Source organism: Enhydra lutris, unplaced genomic scaffold (genome assembly GCF_002288905.1).
Source record: "Enhydra lutris kenyoni isolate GAN:26980312 unplaced genomic scaffold, ASM228890v2 scaffoldscaffold6, whole genome shotgun sequence".
Lineage (NCBI taxonomy): Eukaryota > Metazoa > Chordata > Mammalia > Carnivora > Mustelidae > Enhydra > Enhydra lutris.
In genome coordinates this window covers 13,404,058-13,431,860 of record NW_019154090.1, presented here as the reverse complement: position 1 = coordinate 13,431,860, position 27,803 = coordinate 13,404,058, and the positions used below count along the sequence as shown (strand labels likewise).

General features: G+C 50.2%; 1 protein-coding gene and 1 pseudogene across 2 annotated transcripts in view; both read left to right on the top strand.

Moving 5' to 3' along the window:
• LOC111141593 (EYA transcriptional coactivator and phosphatase 2) overlaps window positions 1-27,803 on the top strand; it is a 188,151-nt gene that overhangs the window by 144,343 nt on the left and 16,005 nt on the right. The window contains exons 10-13 of one of the 2 annotated variants that reach the window (XM_022494259.1): window positions 14,366-14,424; window positions 18,276-18,436; window positions 22,081-22,195; window positions 23,165-23,286. In XM_022494259.1, the coding sequence (XP_022349967.1) occupies window positions 14,366-14,424; window positions 18,276-18,436; window positions 22,081-22,195; window positions 23,165-23,286 (457 nt within the window). The remainder of the gene's footprint in view (window positions 1-14,365; window positions 14,425-18,275; window positions 18,437-22,080; window positions 22,196-23,164; window positions 23,287-27,803) is intronic. The other variant, XM_022494258.1, reaches the window with a different exon arrangement.
• Window positions 5,314-5,904, top strand: LOC111141457 (annotated as a pseudogene).

Below are 27,803 nucleotides of genomic sequence, written 5' to 3'. Positions count from 1 at the left end.
ACAGACGTTGAAGTCAGACTTTGGTGTGAACCCCATTTTGCTGTTCACTGAGTGATCTTAGACACAATGTGACTTCGATGTTCTGGACCTCCGTTGCCTCTTCTGTAAAACGAGGATGAAAACATGCCTTGTAGGCTGTTGTAAGATCAGAGCTGCAGTGTGTACAGTCCCGCTCCTGGGCCCAGCTCCTCCGCTGTACAAGGTTGCCCTGCGCTGGCACATGGACTACCTGGCCTGGCTAAGTCCCCAACAGTGACAGCAGAGACTGGGCTGTTTGTAACCAGACCCACAGGGTTGACCGTCGTTTGCCCTCTGCCCCTGGAGACCCAGAGCCATGAAAGGTCTCCGCCAAGCCTTGCAAGTCACCCGGAGAGATGGGAGTCGCTAGGAGCAAGTCCAGATCCAGACCTGGGAACGGACCCTCTTAGTGGTTGTTCCTAGACCCCATTCCTGGACTCTGAGACTCTGAGTCCTGAGACTCTGCCTGTGCCCACTCAGCTTCAGGGGCCACTGGGCGCTCCCTCATTGGCAGGTAAAGGAGGTGGTGTAGGCAGCCAGGGCAGCCCACTTTACAGGAAGTGTGAAGCGTTTCTAGTAAGTGCCTACCCAACCCAAATGCCAGCACAGAGGCGGCATGCTATCAGTAGATTTTGAAATGTCTTCGATGGGTGCAAAAAGTCGAAAGACGAACTGTAAACCTCCCCTGTCTGGTGGATCTTTACCAGAGACAATATGAGGCAATGGTTGAAGGCAAAGATTCTGGGGCCAAATGGCCTGGGTTCATAACCCAGCCCTGCAGTTAAAAGCTGTGTGACCTCGGGTGAGTACTTAACCTCTCTGTGCCTCTGTCCTCATCTGCAAAATGGGAATAATTATAATTCCTGCCTCATAAGATTACTCAGAATTAAATGAGTTAATGTATATAAAGCCTCTAGAACATAATAGCATGACATAACTGATGGTTATCAGTATTATTAGTCTTATTTTATTCTAATTATTTTCATTATCATCATGTGCATATAGGATCCTGCAAAGGTGCCAGGAATTTGTGACAACCCTGTACAGCCCATCATGTTTCTTTCCCCCCATTTTACAGATGAGGAAAGTAAAGGTTAGAGAGGGTTAGGGATTTGCCTAAGCTCACGGCAGCTGGAAGTATTAAGCCCAAGATTCAAACCAGAGTTTGCTGGACTCCAAGGTCTGCACTCTTAAAAAATGCAAATCTTCAAGACAAGAATTCGTTCTTTCTGTTTCAAGAGACTATAACTTTGATTAAAAATAGATTGAAAAATCTAGAGCTTGTTGAATGGCTGAGATTGTGTCAGTGGTGTGACTGGGAGCGTTTCCAAATTCCAGCAAGAAGGCTCTCAGTTTAGGCAAGAGAAAGACGTGAAACGGAGGCTGTGGTGGGCCAGGGCCAGCTCAGGGTGTGGGAGAGGGTGGGCGCTGTTACCACGTCCTCTCCAAGAGCACGCGCTGTCGGGGGTCGCAACGTCTTTATCCTTGTCATCGGTGTGTTTTCCCTAGACTCGAGGGCAGGGCCATCCTGCCAGGAGGATGTGTTTGGAAATGGGAAGGAGGGTGCCAGTCATCCCGGGAAAGGGAAGAGCTACTGGCTAGCCGCAGGCAGGACCCGGAATGCCAAATAACCCGGCCCTGTGGACTGCCCTGCGCGTCAGGAACTGTCACACCCAAAAAGCCGGCGGCACCCACTGGAGAATCATGGCGCTGAGGCCTTGAGGCGGCTGCACGAGATTCCTGGATCACGCAGTGGACAGCCCAACCCAGGCTTCAGGCGGCGGGCTTTTACTTGAATACTAAAAAGAAAAAAACTTGTAGGGGCACCTGGGTGGCTCAGTGGGTTAAAACCTCTGCCTTCGGCTCAGGTCATGATCTCAGGGTCCTGGGATCGAGCCCCGCATCGGGCTCTCTGCTCAGCGGGGAGCCTGCTTCCTCCTCTCTCTCTGCCTGCATATCTGACTACTTGTGATCTCTCTGTCTCTGTCAAGTAAATAAATAAAATCTTAAAAAAAAAAAAAGGAAAAAGAAAAAAGAACTTGTTAAATGTACGGGGTTTTTTCCTCCTCATGTCTGGGGGCGGAAACGATTGAGCCATTAAGCCAGTGATTTCATAGGTGATATTACTTAGGATGAGGTAAACGTTTTATTTATTTATTTTTAAAGATTTTATTTATTCATTTGACAGAGATCACAAGTAGGCAGAGAGGCAGGCAGAAGGAGAGGAGGAAACAGACTCCTTGCTGAGCAGAGAGCCCAATGCGGGGCTCGATCCCAGGACCCTGGGATCATGACCTGAGCTGAAGGCAGAGGCTTTAATAACACTGAGCCACCAGGCGCCCCTATTTTTTACTTTCTTAGAGTGGAGGGTAGGGGCCGAGGGAGAGGGAGAAAGAGAATCTGAAGCAAACTCCACACCCAGCATGGAGCCCGACTTGGGACTCGATCCCATGCCCCTGAGATCATGACCTGAGCCAAAATCAAGAGTCAAATGCTTAATGGACTGAGCCAGCCAGGGAACCCTGAAATGAGAGTTTTAAACGTCTGAAAAGGAGAATAGATTTCAAGATAAAATGAGAAGTAAACGAAAGGGGCTTCTATAGATCAAACTCCAAGACGGTTCCACATGAAGGACCAGAGCCTGGAACCACGGCCATGGAGGCTCCCACTCCCCAGAGAGGCCTCGCACTGGGAAGAGAATGGGGATGCCACCCCGGGATCAGAAGGACCCAGGTTCAAATCCCCATCCCACTCCTTCTTAGCTCTAAGACCTTGAACAAGGCACTGAATTTGGCTGAGTCACCACTTCTTCTGCAGGTCGCTGTGGGACTGAAATGAGGAAAAGCCTTCAAAATTGGTCATTCTCCCATTCCCGCACTTCCACTTCCTACCACACAAGGAGCGCTAACATTTTGGAAAAAGCAAACCATGACCATTTAAAGGGTGAAGACTAGCATCCTTTCTTCAGCAATTAAGGAGAAAAGAGTAAACTAGAGTATGATTAGGTACGTCACAAACAGTGGTGGTGAATATTGTTGGAAAATTGTTCCAGTTGTAGAAATTATGTTTTGGCAATTAAAATCTCTGTGTGATAGCAAATGTATTTCTTACTGAAAGTCATGGTCAAAACCATTTGGAAACCGATGGTCTAGAGCAGTCCCGTCTGGTAGATTTTCTACAGTGCTGTAAATGTTCTGTCCAGTACAGTGGCCACTGGCGACGTGGGGCTAGGAAGCCCTTGAATTACGTCTAGTGCAACTGAGACCCGGAATTTCTATTGTATTTAATTTTAACTCATTTTTTAAAGAATTTATATATTTATTGGAGAGCTAAAGATAGGGAGAGAGAGCAGGAGCAGGGAGAGAGGGAGAAGCAGGCTCTCTGCTGATCAGGGAGCCCGATGTGGGGCACATAACTTGTGTAATCCTCGTTGTTACACGTTGTCTTAGTCTGCTCAGGCTACCACAACAGAACACCACAGACTGAATGGTCTAAGCAACAGAAAGGAATTTTCTCACAGTTCTGGAGGCTAGAGGTCTCCAACCGAGGCGCTGTCAGATCTGGTTTCTGGCAAGGACTCTCTTCCTGGCTTGTAGAAGGCCACCTACTCCCCCGCGTTCTCGTGGCCTCTCCTCAGTGTGTGTGTGGAGACTGAGAAAAGGGGCTCTCTGACATCCCTTCCTTAAAGGGCACTAATCCTATTAGATCAGGGCCCCATCCTTCTGACCTCATTTAACCTTAACATTTACTTTCTTAGAGGCCGCAGCTCCAAATACTGGGATTCGGGGCTTCACCTTATGGATTGTGGCAGGAGCACACACATTCAGTCCAAAACACCCATTTTACAAATGAAGAAACTGAGGCACAGAGAGGTTACGTGAACCAGAGTCACACAGTTGGCGGTGGCGGTATTCAGACCCAGGCAGCCTGGCTCCGGAGTCTGAGGGCTCACCCACCGTGCTCTGCTGCCTCTCCCACAGGGAGTGACCGCCATCTGGCTGGGGAAAGAAGGTTCCCCAGACTCAATACGGTGCTGTAGATGATGGGTTCATAGGGAAAGAGAGAGCAGAGAGGGTTGGTGTAGCCAGGACGGCGTCTGGAGAAAGACAAGCAAGGTCCAGACAGCAAGAGGAGAAGAAACTCCTGACGTAAATGTGCAAGACAAAGACAGAAGCTCCCCCAGGAGTTAACACACCACCTTCCCATTGTATACACAAAACAGAAGCCCCGCAGATAACAACAGAAGCCTGAGGAACCTTGACGGCGCCCTCACGCCCCACCCAGAAGGTGGACAGAGCCATAGAGGATCTGAATGCATTTCTAGAAAGAAGGACGCCGGCCATGGCATGAGCTGAGCGCAGGACACAGCCAGGAATGATAAACACGGTCACAGCGCCAGCTGACACGTACCTCAGACTGTCCACGGGGCCCGCCTGCACTCATTCACTCAGGACTTTCGCCGCCGCAGACGCTAAATACTGGGGCGTACCCCCATTTCTGAGATGGGAAAACTGAGGCACCACGATGCTAACTTGCCCGGTGCAGACATTATTGAGCTCCCGTCTGGGCAGCGCACGTGCATTTCCTCACTCACCGCAGCCTGCGAGGGACGGTTCTTCGGCTCTGTTTGACGGATGAGGAACCTGATTTTATTTATTTGAGAGAGAGTACACGTGGATGGGGGAGGGGCAGAGGGAGAGAGAAAATCTCAAGCAGATTCCCCAGTGAGCACAGAGCCAGAAGCGAGGCTCGATCTCATGACCCTGAGGTCACGACCTGAGCCAAAACCAAGAGTCAGATGCTTAACCGACTGAGCCCCCTGAATCATTGATTTAGATTCTCCATCCCAACTGTGCGCTTTGCATGGTGACTTCCTTTCAGAGAGATCAGTATGGAAAGGAGAGGAGAGTCACCTTACAGTGGATGAACCTGATGGAGACCACCTGAGCCAGGGGGTCAAGGTCACCATGAGCAGGGGAAGTCATGTTGATAGGATGCACCTTTGACATGATGCAGTGGGAATGGCACTTTCTTCTGCAGTCCTGCTCACCGAAACCCATAACCCCATCTACCCAGGAGACAAACAACGGGCAAATCCCCGTTGGGAGACATTCTGCAAAACAGCTGGCTGGTACCCCTTGAAAGTGTTAGCAGCTCCAAGGAAAGTCAGAGAAACTGTCACAGCCCGGAGGAACCTAAAGAGAGAAGAGGACAGAATGTGGTGTGATGCCTTGGAGGGGATTCTGGAAGAGAAAAAGGACATGAGGGAGAAAACTAAAGATTTCTGAATAAACAATGGACATTAGTTGGGCCGGCCGATTTCGGAGGAGGCCCAGAGGGGGCAGCCATGCGCCCAGCCAGAATGGCGCGATCCTGAAGCCCCGTTTCCACGAGGACTGACAGTGGCAGGTGGCGACGTGGTTCCAGCAGCGGACATGGCAGAGCCACAGAGGCAGGACCCAGCGAGCCAAGGCACACCGCTTTGACCGTGCCCTGCATTGGAACCCATCTGACCCATCGCGGGCTGCCCCCCGGTGAGGCATTGCACCAAAGTCCAGCGGGCAGGGGCTTTTGCTTGGAAGGGTTACTGGTGTCTGGCATCCCCGAGAAGGTGGCACAGACCATTGGGATCTCAGTGGCTCCAAGAAGGCCGAACATGTCCACATGACTAGCTCTGCCGAAGAACTCGGATTGGGCATCCAGCTGATGGGCCGGGTCATGCCCACACGGAATGTCCATGCGGAGAGAGTCGGGGTCCTCCCAGAGGAGAATAAACGCAGGCTGTTCGTCAGTCTTCATGTGACCCGTGCCAATGCCCGGCTCTTCGGCTTCCGGGCAAAAAGGGCCAAGGAAGCTGCAGAACAGAATGTTGAAAAGAAAAATTAAATTGCCAATCAACTTGTGATTAAAAAAAGAAATTGACATTCGTTAATAAGGATATAGTAATTTATTAATTGTGACAGGTGCACCATCCAAATATAAGATGTTAGGCCGCCTGGATGGCTCAGTCAGTTAAGCGTCTGACTCTTGGTTTCAGCTTAGGTCATGATCTCGGGGTCCTGAGATCGAATCCCATGTCTGACTCCACGCTCAGCATGGAGTCTGTCCCTCTCCCCACTCTACTTCTCCTCCTCTCTCTCTCTCTTTAATAAATAAGTAAAATCTTTAAAATGCATATATATGTAAGATGTTATATATATAACATATATATATATATGTATATATATATGTATATGTATATATATATATGTATATATATATATATATATATATAATGTTAACAATAAGGGAAACTGAGCTTAGGATATATGGGAACGCTCTGTACTATATTCGCAAATTTTCTGTAATCTAAAGTCGTTCTAAAACTAAAAGTTTGATGTTAAGTAAGCCACCCAGGGTCATGTACTTAGAATACGGCAGGGCTGGGACTGAAGCCCAGGGAGGGGCATTTGAACACCGCAACTGCAGCACCTAGGAGACGCGAACCTGAACGTCGCTCCCAGTTCTCTCCTGCCCCGGCTCCCTGAGACGCAGGAGTGCACGGCGTCCTGACATGTTGGTGGGGTTTGACTGAGGAATGCATTTTTCTGCTCTGCTTCTAAATTGCCTTATCTGCAGGGTTGGCCGTCCATGAGCCTCTCTTGATGGTGAACTCTGTTCCACTTTGACCATTACTGTACCAGGCACAGAGTTCAGGCCTATAGGATTCAAATTAGTGAGAATAGCAAGAATTTTCATTTTCTCTCCCTTTCAGAGTGCCTTAGCTCTACTGACTCATTTAATCCTTGCAGTACCCCAGTGTGGTAAGTAGTAGGTAGGAAAGGTAGGAAGCTGAGGGTCAAAAAGATTCAATACCTTGTCCAAGGTCATTCAGTTCCTGAGTGGCAGGGCCAGAACTTGAACCTGGGGGTTCAGAGTCTATGCTCCTAACTGCTATATCCTCTGATGGATGCTATCTTTAGAGTTTTTCAAAATTCCCGGATAAGAGTAGAGATTGGCCACTATATCAGACCTAGTTGGTCCTAGAGGCCCCGCAAAGTGGGAAAACAAAGACAAGTTATTTGTCCCGATATAAGGTGGAGTTGGGGCCATTTTTACAAAGGAGATTATATCAACAGAGCCTCTTCAGCCTTTTAGCAAATGGAAAGGGAAAGAAAAGCATTTGAAATAGAAGGGACAGCAGGTGCAAAGGCCCTGTAGCGGGCGTGTACCAGTTGTTGAAGGAACAGCAGGAGGCTGCCGTGTCTGCAAGTGCAGTGAGAGATGGCGGGAGGTGGAGGCTGGGTACAGCGCGCAGGGCCCTCCTTCGTGAGGACCGGGCTTTTATTCCAAGGGAGGTGGGAGCCATTGTGGGGTTTTGAGTAGAAAAGGACGGGACCTGACTTAGGAGTGAACAGGACCCTTCTGGCTGCAAGATGTGGACTGGCCTGGCAGGATGGGGCATAGAAGGGGGAGAAGCAGGGATAGTGAGGAAATGACCCAAGAGTCTGACTCGGAGGTCCCTAAACTTCTTCTGTAAAGAGGCAGGTAGTAGCTAGTTCAGGCTTTGCCGGTCACACTCTCTGTCTTGACTACTCAGTTCTCTTGTTGTAGGACAGGAGCAGCCATGGACAGTAGTAAATGAATGAACTTGATGGTGCTGCAGTAAAGCTTTCTGTGGGGGTGCCTGGGTGGCTCCGTGGGTTAAAGCCTCTGCCTTCGGCTTAGGTCATGATCCCAGGGTCCTGGGATCGAGCCCCGCATCGGGCTCTCTGCTCCTTGGGGAGCCTGCTTCCTCCTCTCTCTCCGCCTGCCTCTCTGCCTGCTTGTGATCTCTGTCAAATAAATAAATAAAATCTTTTTTTTTTTTAGTAAAGCTTTATTTGCACAGGGAGGCTGTAGTTTGCTGAGCACTGATCTCAGTGGGAGATAAGGAGGGCTTGGAGCGTGGTGGGAGCAGTGGAGGAGGTGCGAATGGTCAGATCGTGGACATATACCAACTATACATTGACTTATCGTGAATATATATTGACCTATGGTGGATATACATTGATGGGAGAGCCAGCAGGATTTGCTGATGGGTTCGTGAAGGAATGTGAGAGGAAGCAAGGAGTCAGGGCCTGCTCCAGGACACAAGCAGGATCCAACCTAGTTTTGGGCACATAGTAAGTGATCAGTAGGTCTGTGTGTTGAATGAGCAATGCAGCCTCTCATGTACGTGTACCTCCTCTTTCCCAGTGATATGTTAAGTACCTGGACGGCAAGAGCCACTTTTCATCCTTGAAACCTCCCTGCTCCTGACCCATGCATTGTGTGATGTGGTTCTGGGGCCACAAGAAGTGTTTTTACAAATGGTTTTTGTGGATCTGGGCTCTTCCTCCTCCCTCACTGTGTAGCCTGGGGCACTGTATCCATTTGCTGGGGCTCCCAGAACAAAGTACACACTGGGTGGCCAGAACGACAGGAACACTGTGTCACGGTTCTTGAGACCAGAAGTCTGAGATCAAGGTGCCGGCAGGGTTGGTTCCTTCTGACGCCGGTGAGGGAGAGTCTGTGCCATGCCTGTCCGTCCTCATGTTCAGCTGGCATTCTCCCTGCCTGTGTCTGTCTCTGTGTCGACATTTCCCCTTTTTATACGGATTAGAGCCACCACCCTCATGATCTCACCTTTACCCGATCATCTACAAAGAACTTATTTCCAAATAAGGTCTGTTTGCAGGTCCTGGGGGCTGGGGTTTCACAATCACAACTCAGCCCACAATGGCAAGTTTCTGCACTTCTCTCCACTTCGTTTTCTCCTCTGTGAGATGGCATGTCAACAGCATCCCCCTTAATATAGGCAAAGTGCTGGGCGCCTGGGTGGCTTGGTCGGTTAAGCATATGCCTCCGGCTCAGGTCATAATTCCAGGGTCCTGGGACCAAGTAGCCCATCATTCCCCCTGCTCAGCAGAACAATCTGCCTTTCCCTCTCCCTTGATCCCTCCTCCTGCTCCTGTGTTAGATCCTGTCTGTCTCCTTCCCATGAAACATTTCCTATTTTCAAAGACAATGCATATGTACATTATCCTTATAGAAAAAGAGAGAGCGGAGGAGGGAGGGAAGGAGGGAGTAAGCATTTTGATGAACTTAAAGCCTCCTTTGACCACTAACCCAATCCCAGTGCCTTCCCAGATAGAACTGCTGCTTCCAATCAGATGCATAAGTTTCCAGATCTTTCTTTTTCCATTTATGTATATGTAAAATATAAAATATTTTACTTTGTTTTTAATTGGTTTTTATAAATACAGTTGATGCTTAAACAACATGTTTGTTTGTTTGTTTGTTTGTTTTAATTTTTTTATTAGAGCAGGGGAAGGAGCACAGGGAGCAGGACAAGCAGACTCCATGCTAAGCACAGTGCCCAACATGGGGCTCGATCTCATGACCCCGAGATCATGACCTGAGCTGAAACCAAGAGTCATATGCTCAACTGATTTCCGATTGAGCCGCCCAGGCACCCCAACATGAGACTGAATTGCATAGATCTAAAGATATGCAGATTTTTATTTTTTTTATTTTTTTAAAGATTTTATTTATTTATTTGACAGAGAGAGATCACAAGTAGGCAGAGCAGCAGGCAGAGAGAGAGGGGGAAGCAGGCTCCCCGCTGAGCAGAGAGCCCAATGTGGGGCTCGATCCCAGGACCCGGAGATCATGACCTGAGCCAAAGGCAGAGGCTTAACCCACGGAGCCACCCAGGTGCCCCAGCTATGCAGATTTTTAAATAAATACAGCACAGTCCTGTATTTGTTAAAAGTAACAAGTATTTTCCTTATGATTTCTTAATAGTTTCTTTTGTATAGCTCACTTTATTTTAAGAATACAGTATATAATACATATAATATATAAAATCTGTGGCAACTGACTGTTTATATTACCAGTAAGGCTTCCAATCAACAAAACCTCTTAGCAGTTAAGTTTGGGGGTAGTCAGAAGTCATACACAGATTTTTGACTGCGTGGGGGTCAGCCCTCCAAACCCCCCTGTTGCTCCTAGGTCAACAGCATATGTACAGTGTGAACCTGGCTGTACTGTTCTCCAGGCTGCTCTTTTTTCCCCACACAGTGGGATGTCTTGGGAATACTTCTGTGTACTAACAAAAGTCTCCCTGACTCTTCTGACCCGCCAGGCAGGAGTCCGCTGAATGGACGTACCACAGTTTATTTAGCGATGATCCGGTTGAGGGAACTTGAGGCGTTTTCCTGCTTTTCACTGGGATGATGGACATTCTTGCACAAACCAATGTGCGGGTGTTTCTCTGGATCAGAAAGTGTGAATTCCCCATGGTGGGGATTGCATGGAGGCCCAGGCGTCTCACCCAGGTCAGGGCATGAGAACCCTTCCTCTGTCTTTATGAGCGGATCCTGCTTAGACCCCGCAGGATGGCCACACTTGACCCCGAAGAGGCAAGAAACACCCTAGGCTATGAAAAGCCAGCATCCCACCTCCAAAGCCTGGCCCCCCACACAGGAGAATTGGGGGGTGTAGGATCTTCCTCCCCCAGAGCTCCCCTCCTCGGCACTGTTGCACTCCCCTCACTGCCAGCCCAGGCCCAGCGGGTAACAGGATCCAGGTCAGCTGGTGGAGTATGAGGTAGCGTCTAGCTGAGCGCCATGGTATTTTATGAAGCCCGAAATGTGATCGCTACTGTTGTCACACTTTAGCACCCCCAACAATCCCCTTGCAAATGAGAAAACCAGAGCCTCCCACATGCCTTTCCCCTGACATCAGGGAAAGCACAGGGAACCCTGCCCAGGGGCCTGAGCCCGTGTGACCCCCGGAGCAGCTTTTGAGCTTGAGGCAAGGACTGGAGAGCAGAAGGAGGTGTTTTTCCAATTTCAGGCAAAGCCATGGACAGGGGGTAGAAGTCTGCTACTAATTTTGTTTTCTCTGTGCCTGGGTCTTCAAAGTCAGCGTTGGCTTTTAAAGACCATTTTCATGAACATATTAGGCTTGCTGGTCGAGGACCCTTCCATCTAGGTAAGATTTCTGCAGCTCAGAGGTCTCCAACTAGCACGCCCACTGGGGCCATGTGAGCAGGTAACGTGAAGGGCAGAAAACCCAGACGAGCCTGCACAGCCCTGGAAAGGGCCAGGGACGGCTGGGACAGATGAATGCAAGCGCCACACTGCCAGAGCGTGTAAAGTCTGAGTAGCCGAAAATCTGGAAAGACAGAGGAAGAGAGTGAGAACAAGAAGGGAAAAGGGGGAGAGAAGGCGAGGAGAGAAAGAGCGGTCTCCCAGGTTTACGTATTGGCTATTGTTCCAAAAAAAAATGTTTCAAGCATAGTGTGGGCTGAGTGAGCCCGGTCTCCAGGCCAGCTCGCAAGCTCTTCCCTAAGTGAGCTTATCAGCACAGAAGAATCGTCAGCCTGGTTCCTTTACCCCTCGACAGCAGCACTGTCCACTAGAATTTTCTGTGATGATGGGCGTGCATGCGCTGTCTGGTACGGTAGCCAGTGGCCACATGTAGCTACTGAGCACTTGAAATAGGCCTAAGGAACTAAGTTTTGTATGCTGTTGAATTTAAGTTTATTTAAAAATAATTATCAATAGCCACATGTGGCTAATCACTACTGTCTTAGCGTGACTGTAGAACCTTTCAAGCTGGGGTGTACCATTGTGTTCTGCTATTTTAGGAAAGGTCTTGGGTAGACCTGAGACCACCAAATATCGATGAGAATTCCAGGCCCATGGAAGAAAGGAAATGCAGAATGAAGAACAATAGAGGTTTGGGTGTAAGCTAGCTCAAGAGCGGTCACTCCGTAGCCCCAGTTTTTTTCCCAGTGCTCCCCAAAGAGCTTCTCAGTTGGGTTCGCCACTTAACATCCGCCATGTTCTTTGCCCTCTGCCCCTACTCCCACCTGCCCACATGGTGGAACTTCCCCACGGCCCTTTCCATCCAGGCCTGTCAGAGCACGCTGCTGCCCAGGCCCTGGCGTTGTCCCAGGCCCACGGATGTGAGAGGCCCCAGGTGTCAGGACTCGAGGTCATACTTTGCCACAGCGCTGTGGGCCAGTGTGTGCCAGGGACTCTGGAAGCGAAGCTCACCTCCCGGCAAACCCCTTTGCAATCCAAAGCCCATTCAGGGGACCAGAGAGAGAATAGTGGCCACACCACCCCTTTCTCCCAGGCTCCAGCCTTGATCCCCACAGAGTAGCCCAGGCCACCCCAAATGCCACTGTCCCCACCCCCACATCTCCATAACAACATGGTTACCCCTATAGGTCTTTAAAAATTAATGAGGGGAGGGGTTCCCATCATTCCCATCCCCTACAGAGCTCCTATTCTCGAAGATAAATTCAAGCCTCTTCCTTAAGTAAAAAGAGATGTGCTCAAAATGTTGACAATGCCATTTTTTCCCCCAGATTCTACCCTCCCATCAGCCAGCCAGAGATGTCCCCACCAGTTTTTTTCTTAGAGGTCAACCTCAGAGTTCCATGTGCTTCCCTCTCCCTTGTAGTGTTTTCCAGGAGACACCTGCCTCCTGAAATTACCTTGCAACCAAAATGTGGACATTCCTAAATCTTAACACAGTAATAGAAACTACCATTCATGCCACACCTGCCGCGTTCCAGCCCTGGCGCTAGGTGCATTTAGCCCAGCACCTCCCTTCTCCTCACGCCAAGCCCGTGAAGGATCTTCCTCTGTCTCGCATTTCCCAAGGCGACCTTGGAGGCTCAGGGTGGTTATGCCACTGGCTCGAGGTCACACAGCCGGGAGGTGGTCAGATTCCAGAGCCTGGGGTTCACCAGGAGCCGGAGCAGGCACAGCACGCTCACGGTTTTCGCCTGGTCCTCCTGCCACCTGGGTGGACTTCCTGGCGGGGGCAGAGGTGACCCCTCTGGCTGGATGTTGCGTGTAGCTTCATGGAAGCGGTTATGTCACCCGGTTGCAAAGTGACAGAAATCCAACTCCACTAGCTCAAACCGAAGAGCCCAGGGAGTCATTTCCTGTGGTGGCTGTAACCGATCACCACACACTCAGTGGTTTAAGCTGAGTGTTCCCTTATCGTTCTGGAAGACGGGTGTCCAGAAGCAGTCTCACTGGGCTGAAGACGCTGGCAAGGCTGGTTTCCTCTGGAGGCTCTGAGGGGAGGAGTCTGGCCCTCTTTTGGTGTCTAGTGGGTACCTGTATTTCCGGGCTTGTGCCATCCCAATGGCATCCCAATCCTATTCTCTCCGTCGTCAAATACCCCTCTGCTTCGTACTCACAGGACCCCTGGTAATTACACTTAGGGCCCACCTGGATAATCCAGAATAATGTCCCCATCTCAGGACCTTTAACTTAATCCCTTTCGCTATATAAGGAGCCTGGAATTGGGGCATGGACATTTGGGAGGTGGGGGGGGGGATTAATTACTCAGGTTACCACGGTCAGGGTGGTCTGGTTTCTGGTTTCAGCTGGGGCTGGATCCTGGGGATCAAATACTGTGATCAGGGCCTCATCCCTCTCCAGCTCTCAGATCTGCTTTTCTCCAGGCTGAATCCTACCACCTGGCAGCTGCGGTAAAGGAGAGACCCCCTCCCCCAAGGTCTCAGCCAGAGTCCCGGGCCGGCCCTCACTGGTCTAGTTTAGACCACATGCTCCCCTTTCACACCACCACTGAGGCTGGAAGGCTCCTGGGTCCCTCTGATTAGTTGGGCCTGGGTCACATGCCCACCTCCGTCATCTCCTCCCCTCGGTCTTAACTCACCTGTACTAAGGTGTTTCCCCAAAGAGAACTGAGCCGGGTGTGAGTGGTGGAGAGCAGCAGGGCACGGGAGTCTGTGGAATGGCAAGCCTCGTACATTACACATTATGATAAGTGCCCGATCAGTGCTGGCCACAGCTCACGGGACACAGAGGGGGGCTGGGGAAGGGGGTGCCTCTGGAAGTGAATGCTTGATCGATCCAAGGTTCCCTGCATGGATGAAGGCAGAAGAGCCTTCCACGCAGAGGACATACCTTGATTAAGGCAAAGGCTTCAACTGCAGGGCCGGGATGCCCATATGTCCTCACACACCCAAGGGCAGAGGCAGGTGGTCCTGTTTTGTGCCTGTCCTCCCAGTGCAATCTTAACAGCAGTCCCTTTACTTGCAAAACAGTCTGGGTGTGCAGGATAGATTACATGGTCACTCCCCCTCAACAGCCAACCTCGTTTACAAGGGTCCCAAAGGCAACAGAAGGCATGAAACTTCATGGGAGGTCACCTAACCTTTAGGGGCAAAGCTCACACTAGAATCCAGGACTCCTGACTCCCACACCAGTGCTCAGCTTATGAAACTGACTCGCTCTCAGAGACTACAGTCACACTTCCTCTTTTTCTCCTCTTGCCACATTCTCCGTAGGATTGTGACCAGATCCACGTTGACGACGTCTCATCTGATGACAACGGGCAAGACCTGAGGTAGGAATCTGGGGAGCCCAAACTGCCCCCTTTTGATTGGTTATTGAGCTTGCCTTCCACCAGAAGTGGAGAGGAGGAGCGGGCTGGGTTATGAGGGTGAGCGTACCTGCCTGGGTCAGAGCCCTAGGTCGCAGCCCCAGCCTCCAGCCTGCAGGCTCTCGCATCACCCAGTCACAGAGATTTCCAGAGACTCTCTGTGGCTCTGCTTATGTTCACCTCTTGGCGGTTTCTTGTCAGCTGCCTAAAGTAATGCATGCATGTTGGTTAAAAAAAAAAAAAAAAAAATCAAACACCACTTCTGACCGTGCCTCCCAGAATCACCACCACCAAGAGTTTGGCACCCCTTCTTCAAAGGCTTGATTGCTTCATTAGCATAAATATATTATTTAATATAAATGTTGATACAGTCAATACTCAAAAAAAGATTTCTTGACCAGGTAAGCCGTATGTCTAGTTTCTAGGGGAAAACATGGGTAGGACATGGGTTCCAGAAATAAGGTATCCCACCGCTCAAAATGAGACAGCTTTCAGAGGAATGTGGCTGGAATGTTCCAAGCCCGCCCCTGAGAAAACCTTATAAAAATGGAGCCATAGTTAATCTGTGCTTATCCAAAATTATCCCAGCCCAGGAACTCTCGCCCCATCAGAAATATTACTAGACTGCATGGTGTTTTGCTTATGGGACCAGGAACTTCACTTAGTGTTTGCTTCCTCGATGTGTCTTCCATCTTACTCCAAAGAAAGAAATCAAAGCTTCTGTCACTGGGCCCTGGAGGTCTTTTCAAAGCCCAGCAGTACTAGGAGGGATAGGCAGGCGCCTGCTTCTTATTAATTAGCCATTCTGAAAATCCCTCGCAGTCAGGACGGGCAAGAAGCAAGGCTCCAGTGCCGGCCGGGGCTTCTCTATTTGTGGAGTAAATAGACCCCAGATCAAGGTTAATTGTGCCCTTTCCACGACGTCATAGCTGGGAACCACTCTTCACGGCAATGAGCAACCAGGATTCCGTGTTTGTAACATCTCCCCTGTAGCTGGCTGGCGTGGGACTGAGAGCAGTTTCCGCTGAAGGCCGTCTCATGCTGAGCTGTTTGGGACCTCACTTCCAGAACCATCCAAGGATGGTTTTCCCCATAGACACCAAATTCTCCATGCATTCATTTGAGAAGTCTCTTTTGAGTACCTACTGTGTGCCGGGTACCAAGCATCAAATACCCTTTCTTGTTTACTTCAGTTCACAGCAGAAACCAACCTTGGTAATGCCCTTATTTTGCACCATGCCCTATCCCAGGTGTCTTTTGTGCATTAACTCCCTCATCTTCACAGTTACCGCAGGGAGCAACACATGCTCTTCTCTTCCTCCCCATTTTACAGCTGGGGAATGGGAGGCACAGAGAGGTTAAGTAACCTACGGAACCTCACACAGCTGGTATGTGGGGGTGGTAGGGTTCATGAACGTCCTTCCCTACCCTCCTGTTCTCTGGGCAGAACATCCAGGGACCTCCCCCAGGGTGTCCTCGGAGTTTTTAGCATGTTGTGTTCTTTCTCAAGAACCAATTATCTGGCCTTTCCACACTACTCCGAGAGGGATCCATAAAGCGTAGTCCTGGGTTCCCTTCGTAACTTAAAGGAAACTTCCACCATGTCCCGAGTCCTTGATGTCCTGACACTAGGGCAGGAGGATGTCCTCAAATTCCTTACAGCCGTAACTCACTTAGGTGGCACCAACCTTGACTTCCACACGGAACCGTACATGCACAGAGGGAAGAGTATTGGGGCAGGGCCCCTGGGTGGCTCAGTCATTAAGCATCTACCTTCGGCTCAGGTCATGATCTCAGGGTCCTGGGATCGAGCCCCGCACCAGGCTCTCTGCTCAGCAGGGAACCTTCTTCTCCCTCTCCCGCTTCCCTGGCTTGTGTTCCCTCTCTTGAGCTCTATTAAATAAATAAAATCTTGGGAAAAAAAAAAAAAGCATTGGCGCGTACATCATAAATCTGAGAGAACGTGGGAGAAGCCCCACAGGCAGCTCGTCACGTGGTCGCCGTTGAAAAGCTGGCTGATGGCCATTTCCTAGCCTCTGGGAATACTGGCCAGTGAGCTGTGTCGTGCTGCTGCTGCCACGGGGGCCAGTCGCATGCATGGCAGGCCACCTCCCTCCCAGAACCTTCACCAACCAGATCCACGCAGCCTTCCAGCAGCCATGACTGATCCCGGAGCTGACGCCCAGCCTCTCACAGTGGTCAGCCCTGGGATCAGTAGCCACCAGAGGGGCCACTCTGCCTACGATGGCTTCGTGTCACAGACTCTCCCCCGCGCCGTGTGGACCCTGCCACCCCATCCAGCAACAAGGGAGCTCCCACGGTGGGTCCGACATGGTGGGTCTACTGTGGCGGGTGCTGGCCCAGGAGGTCCCGCATGTCCGTGGCACCATCTCCTGTGAGCACCCGCGGGAGGTCACACCTGATCGTGGCTTCTGCAGAGACTTCTGAAGAGACTGAGAAGGGAGAGCAGGCCGCTGCTGGAAAGGCTGTGACCTAGGAGGAATTTCGGGGTGAAGGGCTGTTCTGGCTCCCAAGTTCACTGCTGCTTGACACGAGGCTGCAGACGGGTCCTCAGAGTCTGCACCCACAGACCCACGGGTCCCCAGCACCTCACACTTTCCAAATGCCCTTTGATCGCAGCAGCAGGGCCCTGAAGCCCAGGGATGGACGTGAGATACAATTTCCAAGTTTTGCCTCATTCCTGCTGCAGCAGGAATGATTTTTGTAAAAAATAACGTGTCTTTATTTCCACTCTTCAACTTATCGTAGAACATCTAGAAAGTTCGAAGTAGTACAAGATGGGGGAAATCAGACAGACTCACTCCCTGAAACAGCCAGAGAACCACACTGGCCTGTCTCCTCCTGCTCTTCTTTTCCAGGAAGAGACTCAGTGGGGGTTGGGGGCTGGGGGGGGGGTGGCACAGAGGAAGAGAGAGACCATCTCAAGTGGGCTGCACGCCCACAGTGGGGCCCCATGCGGGGCTCGATCTCACAACTCTGAGATCACGACCGGAGCCAAAATCAAGAGTCCGACACTGAACCGACTGAGCCACACAGGTGCCCCTGGGAAGAGACTCATTTTTGAAGCTTTGGGTCATGCTCTACACGCGTCCCTTGTCGCGCTCTGGTTTTCCCCTGCAACGTTGTGATTTTGCAAACCTCCGGCGAGGCTTCTGGCGGAGGGGAAAGAAGATGGGGGTCTCTGGTACGTTGGGGTTTTCATTCTCACGTGCTGGTTGCTGTCAGCGGGGACTCGCCCCCACTCCCCCATTCGTGTTCCCAGCTGCCGCCTCTGTCATCAGCTCCGTGAGACACTCGGACTCGTCCCCAGTCCACACAGAGCACTGCTTAGGCCGGCATGCTGCATCCGGACCGGAGGATTGTGTCTGCGAAGCACCAGCAATCAGCTCTGCCTTATTTAAAAAATCAAAAAAATCAGGCTATGATTATTTCTGTGAAAGACAGGGAGATGTCACAGCGTGGGAAGAAAGGGTTGGCAGCCAGGCCTTCCAGGGAACACGGAGCAGCGCTGATTTGGGGATCGAAGTAGCGGGAACTAACTTCTTTCCTTCCGGACTCTTCTGTTGGGATGAACCAGCTGCAATCGTTTTTTGGAATTCCCTTCCAGCTTCCATTCTAAAGGGGGCGGGGCTTATCCTAGCTTGGCCACTGCACGGGCTTCAAAGGGGGCGGGGCTTATCCTAGCTTGGCCACTGCACGGGCTTCAAAGGGGGCGGGGCTTATCCTAGCTTGGCCACTGCACGGGCTTCACGCCCACCGCCCCCCATCCCTGTCTCTCCCCTCCCTCCCCGCAGCACGTACAACTTCTCCGCCGACGGCTTCCACAGCTCGGCCCCGGGAGCCAACATGTGCCTGGGCTCCGGCGTCCACGGCGGCGTGGACTGGATGAGGAAGCTGGCCTTCCGCTACCGGCGGGTGAAGGAGATGTACAACACCTACAAGAACAACGTCGGTGGTGAGTGGTCGGAGCCCCCCCCCCGCCCCGGGGCGGGAGGGAGGGTTGGGGTGGGGGACTAACCTGCTCAGGTCTCACCCCTGGCCGAGGCAGGGTCAAGGGCGGCCGTGGTCCCTTGCGTGCGCAGACAACAGCTTGCTCAGTGCGCACCTTTGGGGCACACTCTGGAAGGGGACACGAGCATTTCCACGTCTTCACTCGGGGTTGTGGGGGAGGCGGAGGAATAGACGACGCAGCCTGCCCGGGATCCCGCAGCCCACGAGCAGTGGAGCGGGTTTGGGGGCCGGCCTCCCACCCCACGGCTGCATCAGGTGTGGTCTGAGGCTGGGGTGGCCTGGCCACCCGTATTCCAACACATCCTGGGCGACTCCGGCACTCACTGGAGTTGGGGGACCGGTGGCTTCAGCCCCCACTGCTCAGACAGTGGGCTTCGGACCAGCCACGTAAGCATCACCTTTGTTGTCAGACTCTAGGGACCCCCTCCAGGCCACTGGGTCAGAATCGGCATTTGAAACAAGATTCCCAGGTAATCTGTGGAAACGCTGAAGTTGGAGAAGGCCTGGAGGCTGCTGGTTCTCATACTGGAACCAGCTGGGGCATTTCCAGCTCTGATCTTGGCCCGGCTGCCGCCGCGGTTGGGATCACAGGGTCCAGGCCCTGATGTGCGGACAGGGCGAAAGCCACCGGCTCCGGCCTCACCAGAGTGTCGGTCAGGGCACCGGAACAAGGAGTCTGGAAGGGGCTGTGGGCAAGGCTGGCTCTGTAATGCCAGGCCCTAGATCGCTATTTCTGGAATTCTGTGGGCCAGTGGTTCTTAACAGGAGGTGAGACTGCTTCTCCCCCAGGAGACACGTGAGGGTGTTTTGATGGTCACAGTGTGTGGAAGCAGCTATGGGCGCATAAAGGGAAAAGGTCTGAGAAGGCAGCTGGTAGCGTCTGCAAAGCTTCTGGAGCTCCCTCCCCACCCCCCGCCCCAGAAAGAATCTCGGGTCTCAAACTGGACAGAACCTACTTCCAGTCCCGTTGCCTCCACTCTCTGGCTACCTCCCTGAGCCTCGGTGTCTCAATCTATGAAATGGGGATAAAAGCAATTCTGTCTCCCTGGGTTATGGAAACGTTTGTTAATGGGGACAGAAGTCAAGACTCTGTGCCTGAGGCAGGGACTCAAGTAAACGGTCGCATTGGTCACTGGCTCCTCTCATTTTGCTTGGGAGTCTTTCAGGTTCTTCTGTGTCTGCCGACCATGGCTGTGGTCCTAATGCTGTCCTGGCGAGAGCTAATGTCTACTGAGCACTCAGTGGGCGCCAGGCTCTGCTCTGAGGGCTTTTCATCTAATATTTATTCTTTACAACATCCCTATGAAGTAAATGCTTTCCTCATCTGTGTGGTGTGAAGGTGGAAACTGAGATCAGAGACGTTAAGTAACCCGCCCAACATCACACAGCCCACGGGGCAGAGCCACGGTGGAGTCCGAGGCCGGCTTCTTCGCCACCTCTGCCCACACTCCGTGGCCTCTCACACCCGAGTCTGTGGATGGCGAGAGTGAGGCAAAGAGCTGCAGGCTCAGCCCTGCCTGCTCAGCCGCCCTGATGCAGAGAAAGGAGGGGAGCAGGCGCGCTTGGAGGAGAGGAGAGAGGGATGGGGTCGGCCAACGGAGGCCACCTGCTCCTCATCTAGGTTAAGCCCCAGGAAGCACCCAGGGCTCCTGTCAGGCTGCTCTGCGCTCCCCTAAGCTGAGGGGAAACTGCCCAGTGTGTCAACAGGCGAAGGGAGCCTGCAGTGGGCAGGATACCGTGGGGAGCCCCCCTGCCCCCACCCCAGTTTCTGCATGCTCCCTTCCCCGCTCCTCTCCCCCAGCTCTTGCTGCATCACAGAACTAGCCTGGTGAGGGCCGTAGTCTCCAGCCTGGGGGTCACCACACACCCCAGGACCCCGAGGGTTTGGGAGGTTGTGCTCAGAAGAGAGACATCCCCAAAAAACAGGATGAAAACAGAAAAGGCTTAACAAATCCACATCAGGAGGCAGGGCTGGGTTCAGAGGCCTTTGCCTGATTTTACACCTCCCTCTGCCACGTCCTGTTATAACCCTTGAGCGGGTTACTTAGCCCACGTGTGCCTCAGTTTCCTCAGGTGTAAGGTGAGAATAATGATGCTGCCCGACTCCTCGGATAAATGTCAGGATAATATGAATTAACACATGGGACTGGCTTGGAACTGTGCCACTGCGCAGTGAGCATTTCTTGAATGTTGCTCTTGTCTGGGGAAGGAGATCAGCCCGGGGAAAAGCCGCGTGTTGGAGGCGAGCAGACAGAAGCTAGGAGCATACTTCCCTAGCAGGTGCAAAGTCGGAGGGGCGGATCAGCTGGCTGCCCGTGGAAGCACGTGTGAAGCCTCTTGTAAACTCTGTGGTCCTGTGCGCCCAGCAGTTTGTATTATTAAGGGCTGTGGGGGAGGTACAGAGAGAAGGCGAGCCAGAGACCATCTACAGCAGCGTGTCCCAGTGAATCCCTTCTCCCTTGAAGAAATACTGACTCGGCACCAAGCGCACGCCAGCCCCTGCAATAGCACCGCCCAGGGGCTGGTTCCGCCGCGGTGAACAAAACCAGCTCGGTCCCTGCCCTTGTGGGGCCAACAGCATGGTGGGCGAAGCAGACACTGAACACATGATCACACAGATGTGTGTGAAATCCTAGTTGTGACAAGTGCTAAGGACAAGAGGTGCAGGGTGTTGGGAGAGTGTAAAATAAGAGACCTGACCAGGACAGGCCTTCCAGAGGAAATGACATTGAAACGGAGTGTAAAGGACTTAGCCAAAAGGGAAGATAAGATATGAAGAGGGGTCTAGGTTCTCAGATGAGGTGTGCAAAGGTCCTGAGGCAGGAACGTACTTGGTGTGTCAGAGGACAAAGTGGAGGCCACTAGGGAGGGAACAGAAGGACGGCAGGGGAATGGCAAGCGAGGAGACCAGGAACTAAGCAGACACAGGGGCCAGGGCTCTGGACTTTATCTCAAGGGCCTTGATGGCTGAGAGACTTGACAGGTCTAGAGAGCCCGCTGCCTTGGTGCCACACCTGTCTCCACACTTCCTGCGGTGAGCAAGTCTGTTGACCTCACTAAGCTTCAGCTTCTCCACCTGACTTACACAGTGTTATTTGTCAATTATATCTCAATTTAAAAAAAAAGAAAAAATGTCCACCTCTAGGGTCACTGTGAAAATGAATGAAATAAATCATATTAAAAGCCCAGGCCATATACACAGTAAGCACTCAATAAATGTTTTATTATTCATTTTTTATCTTCACTGTAACAGTATAAATGCTATAATCTGCATTTTTTGTTCATCTGCATATGCAGTGCCTATTACAATACTGAGTACACAGAAGGGACTCCCAAATTCTTTGTTGGATGGATGGGCAGAGGGAGGGAAGGGTGGATGGTGGGTGTGTCGATGAATGGATCAGTTAGGGGCGAGGATGAGTGATCAATCAATCCCAAAGTAAGATTAAAATTACTGGATAAAGTTGACCTTGGGTACCATCTGATTTGGAACCTCAGGGTACCTGTAGCTAGACTCCCCTTCCCTAACCACCACCCCCCAGACCTCTCAAATGATAAATACCACGTCTTTATTTCCCTTATCCATAGGTTTGATAGGAGCTCCCAAAAGAGAGACTTGGCTACAACTCCGAGCCGAGCTGGAAGCTTTGACCGACCTCTGGCTGACCCACTCTCTGAAGGCGCTCAACCTCATCAATTCCCGGTAGGTGGGAGCCCCCGTTTGCCTTCCTGCCCTTGAACTTTCTCCCATTTGAGGGCAGGGGTTCCTCCATTTCCATACTTGGAGAATTGGACTTTCCCAGTTCTCACTGGCACACTTTCCAGACCTTTGATAAAGCTGAGGTCTCACACAGAACCGTGGTCACCTTGTACCACCGCTGAGCAAACAGGTGCTGAGACTTCTCAGGGTCCAGCAGAGCCAAAGACCTTTGCACGTAGGCTGGTCTGTCCCATCCACTGTTGCCCACAACACCTGCTGGTCACCACAAAGCCATCTGAAAACCATTGTATAGTGGGCCGCAGATCACCCAGGGGGCGATTACAAGGTAAGGAGGGTCTGGTTTCATTCCAGGCCTCCCAACAAATTGCCTCTTGCTCTTTAACAAGATCATCTGAGCCAGAGAACAAATAACTCTCTGCACTAGCGTCCAAAAATCTTGTGATCCAGCATGTGAATGGTGACAAGATGCCAGCCCATGAGCCAGCTCCGTCCCACGGATATGTCCTGTTGGATACACATTTTGTCCCAAAGACTGGGAAAAGAATCCATAACTCCAGATTTCTAGGTTCTGTCAAAATATCAGAACTGGCAGGTGTTCTCCAGTTTGCCCCAGTCCTCACTGCTCCCTGTTGTCCTACACCTGATCCATATTCCTCATTTCTATCCCTGAAAGGTGGCTGCAGCTATGTGTGTGTCCTTACAAGAAGCATTTGTTTTACTTAAGTATTACATTCTAACTCTGTAAATAATATTACAGGATTGCGTCTCAATGTGCCAGGCAGCCTCGGGCTTAAGAGAGGAATAGCTGAAGGACCTTCGGGCTTCCCCTCGCCTGAAGATGACTTAGCCAGAGCTCCAAACCCCACCAGAGCTCCTGCCAACTCCAGGCTCGTGCTGCAGGGTGAGGAGGCCTGGCCTTGGTGTTCTGACCTAAGTCTTCTTTGTCCTCAGGCCCAACTGTGTCAACGTGCTGGTCACTACCACGCAACTAATCCCTGCCTTAGCCAAAGTCCTGCTGTATGGACTGGGCTCCGTGTTTCCTATTGAGAACATCTACAGTGCAACCAAGACAGGTAGGGACAACCCAGCCTCGGGGTGATGCAGGGAGGAAGGGTGAGACTAGCTCTTCATCCCGCATTTGGGAAGCTTAAGGAAAACAGCACTAAGGAAGTTAAAGAACTGGTCTGTGGGCATGACTCGGATCCCCAGAACAATCCCGCAAACCACTCGCTTTAACCTCAGCTCCCAGAGAAAGTGGTTAGGAGCATCGCTTTCTGAAGTGTGGGTGTTAGTAAGAATACCTGCAAACCTGCTGTAACACACAAACACCGAATACAAGGGCTTACGTCAGAATCCGAGCTCCTTTCTCTCTCGCATGTCAACAGAATAGAGGTGACTGATGCAGGCTAGTGGGGCAACTCTGTCCTCTTCCCACCTTATTTTTCCACCATCCCCTGCGGTTTTATTCTCATGTGTGGTTAAATCAGAATCCTGCCACACTGTTATTCTGTGTCTGGGAAGAGGGGAAGGAGGAAGGAGTAATACGTGTCGAATGTTTTAAAGCCAGAACTCAGTGTGGGATACCTGGTGCTTCTACTCACCTCCTATTGGCCCCTGCTTAGTCACATGGCCGTAAGTAGTGGCATGGGAGGCTGGGAAATGTAGTCCATAGCTAAGTGCCATGAACATAGGTAAGTCATGGAACTCTATTACTAAGAGGAAAATAGGGGCACCTGGGTGACTTAGTCAATTAAGCATCTGCCTTTGGCTCAGGTCATGATCTCAGGGTCCTGGGATGGAGCCCCACGTCCAGCTCCCTTCTCAGGAGGGAGTCTGCTTCTCCCTCTCCCTCCTGCTCATGCTCTGTGTGTCTATCAAATGAATAAATAAAATCTTAAAAATGAAAAAAAAAAAAAAGGAAAATAGTTTCCACCACAGCATGGCACATGAGGTGATTTTAATTTAGGTGGTACAAGTCTTCAAATAACCTTGAATCTAACCTTAAACCACACAGAAAATTTAGGGTTTTTTGTTCGGTGTTTTTTCTCTTTTAAGGAGAGAGTCTCAGTTTAGTGTTCTCTTGCTTTGACACCTCTCTTAATGCTTGATAATCTTTATTAACAAAAAGAACAAGCCTTAGGTTCAGCTTCCATCAGATAAGAGAATTTACCTAGAAATGAACAGCATCATTTATCATCAGGGCAAGTCCTATTGGTTTCCCTGAGGGAGGAGCTGGGGTTTATTATTCTTACATCACCTAAAACTATGTAATAATACAAAATAAATCTAGTTAAGATGCTTTTTTTTTTTTTAAGATTTTATTTAACAGAGAGAGAGATCACAAGTAGGCAGAGAGGCAGTCAGAGAGAGGAGAAGCAGGCTCCCTACTGAGCAGAGAGCCCGATGCGGGACTCAATCCCAGGACCCTGAGATCATGACCCAAGCCGAAGGCAGAGGCTTAACCCACTGAGTCACCTAAGCAACCCGCGTTAAGATGCTTTTAATTAGAAATTTTTAACCTTGTTTTTTCTTTTCTGGACCAACAACAAAAAAATTGTAGTACTTGGGAAGCATTTCCCCAGAGCAGTTTTTGCCTTTACTCAAGTTCTAGTTCTGAACATTACAGAAAAGTGCTTTTAGATTTTTAGGTTTTAAAATCATAAAACTCAGGCTCTGACGCCCACAAGAGCTTCTGCAGCAGGCCTTGGTCACCCTGTCGTCGTCTTTCTGCACGCTGTAGTCATGTGCCTTTGCAGGCTTCTTCAGAACCTCTTTCTTAAATACTTTTTATCTTTAATTGTGGAAAAGTATACGTAGCATGAAATTTATCATCTTCACCGTTTCTCAGTGTACAGTCCGGGGATGTGAGCCACGTTCACACCGTGGTGCCACCATCCCCACTGTCTAGCTCCAGGACTCTTTCCATCTTGTAGACCTGCAGCTGGGTCTGCCTTAAACAGGAAGTCCCGGTTCCTGCCTGCCTCCAGCCCCTGGCAAACACCCTTCTACTTTCTGCCTCTAGGAATGACTGCTCTGGGGACCTCGTAGAAATAGAATCATAGAATATTTCTTTTTGTGACTGGTTTATTTCACGTAACATAATGTCCTCAAGGGTCCTCTCTATGATGTGGCCTGTGTCAGAATCCCATTCCTGTTAAAAGCTGAGTAATAGTCCATTTCTGTCTGTGCTGCATTTTCTTTATCCATTCATCCGTCTACGGACACTTGGGTTGCTTCCCCCTCTTGGCTATTGTAAAACAGTGCTGCTATGAACATGGGTATACAAATCTCTCTTCAAGACTCTGTTTTCAGTTCTTTGGGATATATATCTGGTGGTAGAATTGGTGAGTTGTAGGGTAATTTTTCATTTTTTGAGGAACCGCCATACTGTTTTCCATAGCGGATGCACCATTGTGCATTCCCACCAATAGGGCCCACGGGTTCCAGTTTCTCCACATCCTCAACCAACATCTGTTCTGTTCTGTCCTTTTTTGATGATAACTATCCTAATGGGTGTGAGGGGACTGGGTTCTTTAAAATTATTACTAACAGGGGTGCCTGGGTGGCTCAGTTGGTTAAGCAACTGCCTTCGGCTCAGGTCATGATCCCAGGGTCTTGGGATTGAGCCCCACATCGGGCTCTCTGCTCAGCAGGGAGCCTGCTTCCTCCTCTCTCTGTCTGCCTCTCTGCCTACTTGTGATCTCTGTCAAATAAATAAAATCTTTTAAAAAAAATTATTATTAACATATAATGTATTTGTTTTAGGGGTACAGGTCTGTGATTCATCAGTCTTACACAACACCCAGCACTCACCACAACACATACCCTCCCCAGTGTCCATCACCCATCCACCCCCACCCCAGCAACCCCCTCCACTCTAGCACCCCTCAGTTTGTTTCCTGAGATTAAGGGTCTCTTATGGTTTGTCTCCCTCTGGTTTTGTCTTATTTCATTTTTTCCTCTCTTCCCCTAAGAGCCTCTGCCTTGATTCTCAAATTCCACATATCAGTGAGATCATATGGTAACTGTCTTTCTCTGATTGACTTATTTCACTTAGCATAATACCCTCTAGTTCCATCCACATTGTTGTAAATGGCAAGGTTCATTTTTTGATGACTACGTAATATTCCAATGTATATATATACCACATCTTCTTTATCTATTCATCTGTCAATGGACATCAGGGCTCTTTCCATAGTTTGGCTATTGTGGACATTGCTGCTATCAACATTTGGGTGCACGTGCCCCTTTGGATCACTACATTTGTATCTTTAGGGTAAATACCCTAAAGACCTGTAGTGCAATTGCTAGGTCATAGGATAGCTCTGTTTCCTACTTTTAGAGGAACATCCACACTGTTTTCCAGAGTGGCTGCACCAGCTTGCATTCCCACCAACAGTGTAGGAGGCTTCCCCTTTTTCCGCATCCTCGCCAGCATCTGTCATTTCCTGACTTGTTAATTTTAGCCATTCTGACTGGTGTGAGGCTATATCTCATTGTGGATTTTTTTAATATTTTTTATTTATTGGACAGAGAGAGATCACAAGTAGACAGGCAGGCAGAGAGAGAGGGAAGCAGGATCCCTGCTGAGCAGAGAGCCCGATGCAGGACTCGATCCCAGGACCCCGAGATCATGACCTGAGCCGAAGGCAGCGGCTTAACCCACTGAGCCACCCAGGCGCCCCGCTATCTCATTGTGGTTTTGATTTGTGTTTCCCTGATGCTGTGCTCGCTTCGGTAGCACATATACTAAAATTGTATTTCCCTGATGCTGAGTGATGTTGGGCACTTTCTCATGTGTCTGTTGGCCATTTGGAGATCTTCTTTGCAGAAATACCTGTTCATGTCTTCTGCCCATTTCTTGATTGGATTATTTGTTCCTTGAGTGTTGAGTTTAATTCTTAAATATTTTGGATACTAACCCTTTATCTGACATGTCATTTGCAAATAGTTTCTCTCATTCTGTCAGTTGTCTTTTGGTTTTGTTGACTGTTTCCTTTGCTGTGCAAAAGCTTTTGATCTTGATGAAGTTCAAATAGTTCATGTTCACCCTTGCTTCCCTTGCCTTTGGCAATGTTTCTAGGAAGAAGTTGTTGCAACCGAGGTCGAAGAGCTTGCTGCCTGTGTTCTCCTCAAGGATTTTGATGGATTCCTGTCTCACATTGAGGTCCTTCATCCATTTTGAGTCTATTTGTGTGCATGGTGTAAGGAAATGGTCCAGTTTCATTCTTCTGCATGTGGCTGTCCAATTTTCCCAACACTATTTGTTGAAGAGACTGTCATTTTACCATTGGACATTCTTTTCTGCTTTGTCAAAGATTAGTTGACCACAGTGTTGAGGATCCATTTCTGAATTCTCTGTTCTGTTCCATTGATCTATGTGTCTGTTTTTGTGCCAGTAGCATACTGGCCAGTACCAATCTTGATGATTACAGCTCCATAATACAGCTTGAAGTCGGAATTGTGATCACACTAACTTTGACTTTCTTTTTCAACATTCCTCTGGCTATTCAGGGTCTTTTCTGGTTCCGTGTAAATTTCCATTTATATGGAAATGTTCCATTTCAAAAGAAATGTTCCATTTCTTTGA